An 11194-nucleotide genomic window follows, 5' to 3' on the forward strand; every position below is an offset into this window, starting at 1 on the left:
ACTGAAACATTGTGTTGCTGGTGTCTCTCCAAAGCCAGTGATGATGGTTCGTGGTTTAGGAGCAGTACTGTGGAGTTTGGAGCCATAAGACACGCACTGTTTTCCTCCCATTTTAGTCTGAGGCTATGCCAAAGCCCTGTGGCTTCAGCTATGGGAAAACCAAGCAGGTAACTCGGGTGCCAGGACTACTACAGCAGCCTGCTCCCCCTTTCCTAAACAGGACTTGTCATTGCAGAAATGCGTGCAAGTGGGCAGCTTGGTTCTCTAACCTTGTAAATGGACTTGTTCTGCCAAAAAAGAAAAAAAAAAAAAGGGGATCTGATTATTTATAGCTGGTGCATAGTAATGTGCGTGGTGTGTTTTGTTAAAGGTGAGTTGTAGAGATGCTCTGTGCTGCGTATCTGCAGTGTGTGATTTGTCAGGTGCCTAGCGAGACAGTTTACATTTACCAAACAGGCTTGCCAGATGCAACACAGCTTCTAAACAGAATAAGGTGTACCAGTTCCTCGATGCCCAGCCACAGAGTTACTGGGCCTCAGATATTACCATAGCTCAGCGTCTTACAGCTAGCATGGACTTGGTTCGTAAGCATCCTAAAGCTCAGCACTTCCCGAAGGTGCTCTCCAAAATGAGTGCCAGCTCTGGTAGGGCTGTAGCCAAATGCACATTTCTGAAAAAAACTCGATGTAGATTTTTTTCTTGTTGATTAGTTCTGTTGAAAGCATAAAGCATGGCTGTGTGAGGAAGATCTATCTAAATGCATGACCTGTTAGAGAAGCTGTACTGTATATATAAATCTGCTCAGTTCCCTAGCTGCTGTTCCTTAGTAGTAAAGCTGGCTTTTTTCTTATAGTGAAGTAAACATTTTGCTTGTGCCTTGGAACTGGGCTATAGCTTGATTTCCCCAACTCCCTTCCTTTCAAGCAAGCCCAGTGCTGACTGTAGGCTTAATGCTGGGTACTAAGCCTTTTTGGCTCTGAAAGCACACAGGCAAGTGCTAAGGGGAAACCAGGCCTCTTGTCTTGAGTAGTTTTTCTTGGTGGTCCCCTCTTACCTATCAGGCAATTGATCTGTTTCTTTTCTAAGGTCCTGAACTATTGCTGATTTTTATACTGTTTGTTTAATGACCGAGGCTTGTGTTTCATTCCTACCCCTTTATTATGCATTTAACTTTATCAGGTGTATCAAGTTTAAATACTGTGTATTTACCACTTTTAAATTATATTACCTAAGAAAAAAAAAACCCCAACAACTAAGTGTTTTTCCACACAGCTGTTCAAGCTTCTCTGTACCAGTTGAAATAAATGACATGCAACCAAACCCAGAGTTAGTTGATCAAGTGGAACCATTATCCTGTTTGACTGGTCTTTATCAAGCTACGAGAATTTGCTTGTTGGAAGGGGAGCCTGAAAGCACCTTCCTGTGTTAGTGACAGCTGGTGCTCTACCATTAGTGGGGATCGTGGGCTAGGATGAGACCACAGTGCCTCTAGTCACTGCCTAATCCAACTTGAGCCATTCCATTCACATGCACAGACTAGAGCGCTGACTCTTGGAAAGGCACCGTTTGAGTTGCAACACGCAGCTGAGTGCTCAGCAGCAGGCAAATAAAGAATAAAACAAAACAATAATGCTGTAGGAAACCCACTGTGCTGCTGGAAAAAGGCAGCAAAGCTCCAGCCAGGATGCTGGAGGTATGGAATAGGTCTCAGGGCTCTGTAACACTAGAAAAGGTTCAGAGAAAGGGAAGAGCTGTACCTTGCATGCTAGTGTGATCACTAGAGATGCTCAAGGCCACGTGAAGATAAAAGCCAACAAATTCATTTAAATCAAAGTGTGTAAACCCATTAAATGCAGAAGCCCAGGTACAGGGTCTGGGGGTGGTGGTAAAAAGCATGGGAGGAAGCCAGGGAATAATAGATCTGTTCTGACCAGTTGGTACTAGCATTTGGCTAAGGCCATGCTAGGCTAACCCACCCTGGCCTCTAACTTTCAACTCTTTTCCCTTGGATAGGGTTTTAATGCAACAGAGACAGACAAGGTGTTAGGAGAACCAAGGTGGAGCAGAAGCTGTAGTTGGAAGCAGCACTCTTGCTGAGAGAATCAAGAGGCGAAGCAGACAGCAGCACTGGCTTTGATAGCTCTCCAGTAACAGTTGTTATCTGTGTAAAATGAAGACAGTTCACTGACCCTAACCTTCACAAGCCCTGGGGAAAAATAAACAAGCAAAACCCAGCTTGCAGGACTCCAAGAGGGCTGAGAGAGAAAGTAATATTTTATTAAAAAGAAAGTAAATTTTGAAGTAGTACCATAAAAATTAGACAAAACAGAAAAAAAATTTCTGTAACTAGTAAGCCATTCACCATAGCACAATGGAACCAGACACTGTTTTGGCTCAGCCTGTGGCCACTGGACCTTGGAGGCACAATTAAATAGTAGGTGCAGGCTCTGCTAAGCATCACAGTCCGTCAGGGCAAGGAAAAGTGATTTGACAACAGCAAGGAGCTGCTCTCCTAAGGTTAGGCAACACCTGGCAGGGGCCACATTCACTATAAGGGAGAATCTGTGCCTGTTACCCTTTGCTCTCTGCTCCTGGTGAGCTCCGGGAAAGGAGGACTGTCAAAATAACAATGTCAGAGCAATCCCTGACCCAGGCTTACCCAGTGCAGAGGCTTGCATAAAAGCACAGTTGTCCCTGTGTGCTTAGTGCAATTAACCTGGAAAGACAGCAAACAAGGAGCAGACCCAGTTCTTCTCTCTGGGGTTGGCTCCAGCCAGCAAAAGTAGTGAAGAGTAGTCAAGATGGTCCCTTTCTCAGGTTTGTTCCCCCCTTCCTTCCAATGAAGAGGGGGTGGGTCTCATGGCAGGGTCAGAGTAACGTTCACAGCAGCAGTTCACAGCAGCAGCTGGTGCTGTAGCAGCAGGAGGTCAGGAGTTTGTTCCGTATGTCTCGCTGCCTCCCTGCAAGGACCAGAGGTTACAGTTCTCTGCCAGAAAACTCTTCTTTCTCCTCATTCCTCTCACATAAAACCCTCTGTGCAGGCAAGCTACTCTCCACTACTCAGACTTTACATTTCCAGTGCCATAAGGTCTTTCGATTCAGAAATCCACCCTCTGCAGCAACACTTCCCACCAAGCACAGGGCTGCAGGGCTGAGCTCTACCCTCAGCACCAGTCAAGCAACCCCACTACCCCACTAAATTCTCCTACTGTCCAAACGGATCATGTGGATCCTGAAGGGAGGCGTAGCTGTGGCTGTCAGCATACTGCTCTCAGAAAATACCAACCCATTGCATGGGTTTGTTCACAGCAGCAGGAACCCCCAAAAGCCAAGAAGGAAGGATTTGATGGGGACAGACCTGTTGTCTACAGCTCTCAGAAGGCAACTGCCAAGGACTGCAACCCAAAAAAGAGGTGCAGTGGGAGCATGACAAGTTCTTGAACATACATTTCCCTCTCTAAGAGTGGTTGCCCAGGAAACATGACAATATTTGTTTCTAGTGCTCCTCCCTGCAACAGCTTTGAGGTAAAAATGAGCTTCTCCGAGGAAGACAAAGTTTCCTCAGAGCTGTGGTTCAAAATCCCTGTTTGATGTGGACTTCCTAAATCCTGTTTCAGAATCTCTCCAGAGTCAGAAGAGGAAGCAACTTTGACTTCACTCTGCCTTCACTGATGCTTACCAGTTCATAATCCTCCACATATTTGTATTTCTTCTCCCGATAGTAGTATTTCTTCTTCATGCAATACAGAACAACAATGTCACACAGCACTGTTGCCTAGTGGAGATTGAAAGCGTTTAAGACAATGATCCTCAGAACTGAGGCACTAATCCAGAATTGAGTCCAAGTGCAGACAGCATCACTTACCACGCCAAACAGTGCTAAGCCAGAGCCGATGTTAATCATTGTAGGAATTACATCAAATTTTCCTGCCTAGAAGACAGTTACAAAGGTGAGTATGTTTTTCAGCATCTCTGAAAGCTCTCACTGCAAGACCTCCAGGAATTAAGTCACCCTACCTTTCCAAACACTATGATATCAAAGCGGATGCCATAAGCTTTGACAAGCGTCCGTGATTCAGTGCCATTACTATCCTTGTAGTATTTTGCAAACCTGGAAAAAAGATAGGTCAGAGCTTAGCTGGAAATTTTGAGGTTGCTTATGTGATCATGCAACATCCAGGTGTGTCCCCCAACCCAAGAGGATGGGCTGAACATTGGTACTTCCAGAGACAAGCCCCAAATGATGGAGGGAGATTTCATGCAGACAAGCACATATAGGAGAAAAGCCCAGAACAGGCAAATTTAAGACGGCAGCGAGCACAAGCCAAATCAGGAAACTTGCAAAACATAGGAAGGGGAGAAAGTTAGCTTTAGTAGGGGAGCAGAAGAACAGACAGGAAGAAATTCAACAACACATGAGAATCAGCCCCCTCAGACAGAGGCAAGCAGGAGGCTGCAGGAGTGCAGGCAGCCACGAGAGGGCAGGGCCGGGAGCAGGCAGCGAGGGAGGCAGCACAGCTCAGCCTGGCACACAAAGGCGGTTCCTTGTCCCGCACAATGTGACTCGCAGGCAAATGATAGGGAAAAGGGATGAGAACAAATAAGTGACATCAGACTTACTCCGCCACATGGTTGACTAAGCCAGGAGGAAGCAGAGAAGAGGGTGGAAGAGAAGAGGAAGGATTGGTAAGAGGCTGCACCACGGTCTGGAATTAGCAAGAGCACTTCAGAACCCGCACCAGCTGGGCTGCAATATCCTCTAGCTGGTCTTGCCTGACACCCCAATACCTGCTGGCCTGGCACCTCCCAAACACACGCTTGTGCTGTCTGCCTGACAGCAGCTTCTTAGTGAATTCATTCAAGTTCCACCAAAAGAGATCCCCTGTGCTAAGTGAGAGTTTGTGATTCTAGAAACAAGCATAGCCCTGAGCCACGTTTCCTCATGAGCAGGACTGTTGCAAGGATCCTGGCAAGGTGGCCAATCCATATTATTATAGCTCTGAGTCTGGATGCAACCAGCTACCCGGCTCTGCACTGGTGCTTTTACTGGAGGTGCTGGACCTATCCATACTGGCCAGAATGTGTATGTGGTGGTGTATGCCAGAAGGATACTCCTGGTGCAGATATGGTCTTCAACTGACAGAGCTACTTTCTAGAGGTTAGTTTTTCCCTCATGCACAACAAAGGAGGTGCTTCAGTCTCCCACCCCCACATCCCAGCCCCTTCAAATACTGCCCTATCAGCACACCCTGAAACAGTCAGTTCTCACATTGCCATGCCATGGGAGGCTGGCCCAAATGGTGGCCCAAATGGTCACCCAAATGCTGATGCAAATATGACTCAGACAGTGATGCAATCAGTGGAGCTTCACTGACCTTCCCCCTCCGCTGTGGTTTGCACTCAGTGAGGATCCAACATGCTCTATGTTTTACAGCATCAGAGAAACTCCAAGTTTTACAGCACCATTGAAAGTCCAAGGACTACCCGCAATTGCCAGAGGAGTGCAGGCAGCCTGTAACACTGTGCCAGTGGCAGACTGAACCACAGGGACACCAGGTGCCCTCTATAGCCACATTACCTGAAGTTGTAGCCAGGTGAGACGGTGTGGGCAGTGTCCTTGTTGTCGAGGCGCCGGAAGGAGTACTTTGGCACACAGTGGGAAGCAGCTCTGTCAAGGTTACAGTCCCAGTTGATCTGCAGTGCCATCACTCCACCCTGCCAAGTGGAGGAGAGGAGAAGGTGAGCAGTCCAAGTGGCCAGCCAGCCCAGCACTAGGCTCTCTGCTGACCAGGACCCTGATTTACTGGCCCTTGTCCCAATCCCAGTCAAACACGCTTTCCCGCTGCTACAGAAGGACCTTGCACATAAGCCCACCCAAACAAGCCAAGGCCAAATATTTGTTAAGTAGAATTGACTCCAGTCCCTCCAGCCAGAGCAGCTCTCCATTCTGCAGCTACTCTGCATCCTGTGGCTCATGCCATGAGGCAGAGGGGGACAACCACCTACTGCTCCTCTTCTATACAGCTGAGGCCCAAGACAAGGGTCGGCCAAATACCTCCACAGCCATTTCCTGGAAGTTCTGCCCTGCAGCTTCAACTATTTTCCCTAAACGAAAGATAGGGCAGAAGGGATCTGTCTGGGAGTCATAGATGCAGTTCTTGAGGTAGGTGGAGTTGATAGTGGAGAGGATGTTTCGCCTACAGGGGAACAGAGAGAGATCTGTTGCATCTTCTTCCACTCCTCCAGCTCCCCTTTACTGTCCAAGAGACCAGACAGCACAATGCCCCACACACTATTTACTTGCTGAAGTTGAACTTGGGGTACCAAATGTTGTTCTTCACCAGAATGGTGAAGTTCTCAGCTTCTTGCAGGAACGCTGGCCTACAAAACAATAGGAAAAGTAAATTAGTTTCACTTACATTTTCACAAACAGGACTCTGCAGGGTGCTTGGTGATCACCTCTTCAGCTCTTCCCAGTAGTATCCCATAGGGAGAAACACAGGCTGCATACCACTAGCCTGCTCTCAGGAGGGCCACTGCAGAGTAGGAAGACAAGGCACTCACTTGGGTATGTGATAGTCATCCTCCACAGGGCACCATGCAAAGACTTCACAGGTCTTGATGCTGTTGTTGTACAGTACACACTCCCCAGTTTGGATGCCTGGAAAGACACGTGAATGGAGGTACTACCAAACAAAAATACAGACGCAGTATTTGCCCTGTGATACCTCCTCACTCCATAAGGTGAAAGCAATCTGCTCAGAGGTGAAGTGTCAGTACCAAGACCCCCATTATCTTCCACTGCAATTTGTAGTGCAATTTCAGAGAAAGAAGCATCAGGTCCTTTTTCTGAGTCAAATCCTCATCTACGTGCAATACTGCTTCATGGACTCAACGTCTTGAAAAAGCCCTCATACTGTTTGCCAACTCGCCAAAGCACACATCTATCCAGCATCCACCCAACACAGTCTAAGCCCATCTGCTTTCCCCCAGAAGAAAAATCAGAGCTTCCCTTTCAGTTCTCTTAGGTGTGAGAGAATGAGAACAAGGAGACTGAAGTGAAATGCTGCTTCTTCACAGGAGGGAAGGCACAGCATAGAGGTATCACAACACAGACTGAAAGGAGCCCTTGCAGCAGGCTTCTTACCATTGCTGTGGGTGCTGACATATCCTGGAACACAGTCGTTCCTCACCTTACACTCTGTTTCATCATCTGGAAGCTGGAGAGGAACAGTAATTACACTAAACTCTATGAACTCTCTCCCCCGCACTCCCACCCATACAAGGCAGTATTAAAGCAGATCCTGTACCTACCTCTGGGCAGTGGCCTTGGTGCTGGTTCAGTGTGAGTATCACATTGGTCATGACAAACACAGTGTTCTCCTCCTGAACATGCAAAACAAGAAGGAAATTTAAGAGTGACAGTCTGCAAAGAATATCCAAGGCACTGCCTCAAATGTCTTTGTTGACAGAGCCCAGGTGGCCCCACAGAGGGGACTTGCTTTGGACAATGCTGGTGTAGCACTAAAGGAGCAGATTCCCACATGTATCGCCTGATGCTGCTGCCTTTAGGCAGAGGAAGGACTGTGGGACTAGCAACCCTTTCTGTCCTCCCACTTGGCCCAAATTTCCTCATTCACATTATGAAAACAGAGATTGCTCCTCAGGGGAGTCACAAGGCAGGAGCAGAAATAAAGCTCCAGCTGCAAGTCTGAGCACAACTCCCACTCTTTTTTTTTTTTTTCCCCCCAATATATCTATCAGAAATTTGACCAGTCCTGGTTTCTCCAGGGAGCACCACTTCCACTGTTTTCAGATCTGTACGATTCAGGATCTGTTGTTTGCTTCTGCTCCACTGATATGCAAATATGATCACTCAGCCAAAATCTGGCTAAATCTGTCACTTTTTTCTGCACCACATCTCACACGGACAGAGTGACCCACAACCAGCAGCTTCACCGTGCCTGCCAACCCCGAAGGCCACCACATATTGCCCACACAGCACAGATTCCCACAGACACAGTCAATCAGTAACTACAGCAATATCTCCTGTTCAGTTCCGGATCAAGTGACTTGCAGGCTATTCCCAGGGTTCCTCCCAACAAATTAACTTTGAGTTGTTTGCTTTAGAAAGCAGTAAGGAAGAGGACACGTGGTTATTGTTGCAACTTTTTCCTGAAGCCTGCCAAATTCTCCTTCCTATATATGTACACACACAGACACACTTTTCTTGAAACAAGCTTCCCCAGGGCTAGTGGTGCAGGTGCTCAGCATGATCTGCAACAAACCAACGCTGCTTCATTCTCTTGTATCAAGGCCACACTGGAAATGAAGCTGCTCCAGATCTCAGTGGACTTTGGCAGAGCAGCAGCTGTTTGTTAGAAAACCCTTCCTCTGCATGTGAAAGTGATTGATACCTGAGGAGGGATGACATAGTCAGCTACATCCCAGATCTTGGGTCCCAAGGTGGACGTGTTTGTCAGCGTTACTCCTTTCACCTTTGTGGTTACAGAACTGACCACAGAGTCTGTTTCCTGGTAGCCCTTCTGCCACAAAAAGACCCAGCTGCAAGAGAAGGTTTGCAAGAAAGAAACAACAAAAAACAGATAAACACCATAAGCCAGCACAAGCAGTGAGAATTTCTCCTTTTTTTGCGTGTCACCTGAAAGGGCCAGTCCACATAGCTTCATAGCGTTTCCCTACAAAAGGGTCACAGGACTAGCAATCTTCCTTCTGGGTTTTTTCTTTTTTTTTTTCCCCAGAGTGGTTTGGCAGGCTGTAATTATTGCTTTTATGCACGCTCCTGCCGGGTGAATGACCATCACCCTCCGGGACGGTCTCTGCTTCTGAGGGGTCCTGTCCTGTCTGCAGCTGCCTCTAAGCAGCCCTACAGTCCCAGTTAAGGCCGCCCTGTTAAGCTGTCCCACCACCTGCCTGTCACCTCTCGGTGTTCGCACCCACGACGGCTGCCGCGGGCGAGCTCCAGCCTCCCCTCAGCCCCGCGGCGGACGCTTCCCGCCTCCCCAGCCCAGCCGAGCCCGCGCATCCCTGACAGAAAAGGGGGCCCCGGCAGCCGGGAGCTGCCTCCCCGCCTCGCCCTGAGGGAGGCGGCCGGCTCCCGCCCCTCAGCCCAACGCCCCCGGGAGCTCCCAGCGAGGAGCTGCCCTTCCTCCCTCACGGCAGCCGCCCCGAGACGCCCCTCGCCTACAGCTGCGGCTGCGCTGCCCAGCGGGGAGGGGACGCAGGCCGGCGGCGGGGCCCACCCGCCTGCTCACCCACCCGTCCGCTCACCCGATCACGTAGGCGAGGATGGCGAGCTGCACCCCGCGGTTGATGAGCCCCACTTTGCGGCTCCGGATCAGCACGATACGGGGGGTGTCGTACTCGAAGAGGAAGCTGTGGAAAGCCCCGCACGACGCCATGGCGGCGGGGGCCTGGAAGGGCGGGCGGGAGCCCCCACACGCCGGGCAGCGGCTGCCGCAGCCCCGCGGAGCCACAGCGCCCCGAGCAGCCCGGAGAGCGCTCCCGCAGCCCCGGGGCTTGTACCGGCTCGGGCCCTTGATTGCCGGCCCGCCTCCCCGCCAGCTGCGGGCTGCCTGCCAGCCGCCGGCCCTGCCCGCGGCCGAGGAGGAGGAGGAGGAGGCGGCGGCTGCCCGGAGGCGTCGCAGCCTTTCCCCTGGCTGTTTTCGGCAGGGAAAAGCGGTTCGCCACCGCCCTGACCCCTTTGGGGCTGCCCGGGAAAGCCCGGGGCTCGGCAGCCAGGGCAAGGCTCTGCCCTGAGGCCTCCCGCTGCTGTAGCTCTGCTGTTGCGTGGATACGGGGTTGGGAAGTGCAGGTGGTGGGTCATCCTGAGGAGGATGCTCTCACCCTAGTTGCTAAATCTGGGACTTTTTTTCCCATGCTGCTCATTGTTAGCAAGTTTATGGGGAGTTTTTCACCTCCATATTGGCCAGACATGAGTCAGCCGTTACCTGGAAGTCTGCTGCTGTCAGCCCTATGCTGAGTCTGGGCTAGTAAGTCTCACAAAGAAGCTTGACAGATCACCTCAGGCAAGGGCCATCCTAACACCAAGATGTAACTTGCAGCCAGCTCAGGGCAAGGACAGAGCACCTGCCTGCAAAAGACAGCAGAAGCATATCTTAAGACTGTCACCCTCCCATCCACAATGAGCAAATCCTTTATTTATCCTCTTGCAGAATTAATCTTTGCTATAGAAGCAGAGATCTGCACCATCTAATTCATGTACCTTCCACCTGATGCTGAGCCGCCCAACACAGTCCTTATTTTAGAAACACCACCATAACCCTCATAACAGCAGGTAAATCATTAGAGATGAAGCAAACTGACAAACTGGCAGTGGGAATTTCAGACAGTATGAAACTATTTAAGAGACTTTGAGCCAGATATAGATTAGTAAAACGCTCTATTTATTACAAAAACAGCCAAAACTGAAAGGATGAAAAAAAGGGGGGAGAGGATAAGGATATATACAAATGTGAAGGGAGATGAAAATCACAGTCTTAAGTGAATATTCAGTGTAATTCTTTCCAAAAGGAGAGTCAGTTCATGTGTCAGAACAGGAATGCATTAACACCAACTGTAATATTTTCCCACTCTAGATATATAAGATGCTGCAATATGAATGTTAATACAATTAATGCATATTACAACTGAAGATACAAATACAGCTGGCATAATCTGCCAGCAATATATCTTAGAATATATATGGCAAATGGAAATGGCAAACTGCTGGGTTAGCTCAGAAAGAACAAAGCTTAGTTGAAAGGAGTGCAGAATATACATGTTACAATCCTTCTCACCTTGTTTCTACAAAAATAGAACATGTCCAAGTATAACAAAAAGAAAGAACTGAAAAGGTGTTGGAGCACAGATTAATCTACCCCAAATTTGCTGCTCCTCGGCTGTACTCTGGCCTTATGCATCATAGCACAAAGCAACTCGCACTGTGCCAAGTTTAGTAGGAGGAGGTGTAGGAGGCAAGGCCTGTTTGAAGCTAAGAGCAAACAGGAGCCCAAAGTCCAACATTAATTTCAATGAGTATGAATGAAATGCCCAAAAATATTACACAAAGACAGTAAAAGTACTTTTCATTGTAATTCCTGAGTTTAAGCTAAAAGGAGTACTACAAAGAGAACAGTGGGGCTTTTCAGAAAATGCTTTGTCTGTGTCACTG

General features: G+C 48.9%; 1 protein-coding gene across 2 annotated transcripts; it reads right to left on the reverse strand.

Moving 5' to 3' along the window:
- Nucleotides 1-2250: 2250 nt before the first annotated feature.
- Nucleotides 2251-9798, reverse strand: LOC142416720 (P2X purinoceptor 4-like). 2 transcript variants are annotated; one of them, XM_075516634.1, is made up of 12 exons: nt 9292-9796; nt 8418-8565; nt 7315-7386; nt 7148-7220; nt 6565-6661; nt 6301-6381; nt 6056-6197; nt 5579-5715; nt 4018-4111; nt 3866-3931; nt 3680-3775; nt 2251-2960 (listed from the first exon to the last, which is right to left on the reverse strand). In XM_075516634.1, the coding sequence occupies exons 1-12, from the start codon at nt 9420-9422 to the stop codon at nt 2928-2930; spliced, it is 1170 nt and encodes a 389-aa protein (XP_075372749.1). In that variant the 5' UTR covers nt 9423-9796; the 3' UTR covers nt 2251-2927. The 2 variants fall into 2 exon arrangements, with proteins under 2 accessions (XP_075372749.1, XP_075372751.1); XM_075516636.1 differs by lacking the exons at nt 2251-2960; nt 3680-3775; nt 3866-3931 and adding an exon at nt 4621-4706 and having other exon boundaries at nt 4082-4111; nt 9292-9798.
- Between the last annotated feature and the right edge of the window lie 1396 nt (nt 9799-11194).

Source organism: Mycteria americana, chromosome 13 (genome assembly GCF_035582795.1).
Source record: "Mycteria americana isolate JAX WOST 10 ecotype Jacksonville Zoo and Gardens chromosome 13, USCA_MyAme_1.0, whole genome shotgun sequence".
Classification (NCBI taxonomy): Eukaryota; Metazoa; Chordata; class Aves; order Ciconiiformes; family Ciconiidae; genus Mycteria; species Mycteria americana.

Excerpts from the sequence above, each read along its gene's own strand:
- LOC142416720 (XM_075516634.1), bottom strand. The coding sequence starts at position 9,422 with ATGGCGTCGTGCGGGGCTTTCCACAGCTTCCTCTTCGAGTACGACACC. Across the intron at positions 6,662-7,147 it reads TGTCAGCACCCACAGCAATG|GCATCCAAACTGGGGAGTGT; the intron begins GTAAGAAGCCTG and ends GTGTCTTTCCAG. Across the intron at positions 4,112-5,578 it reads TCACCTGGCTACAACTTCAG|GTTTGCAAAATACTACAAGG; the intron begins GTAATGTGGCTA and ends TCTTTTTTCCAG.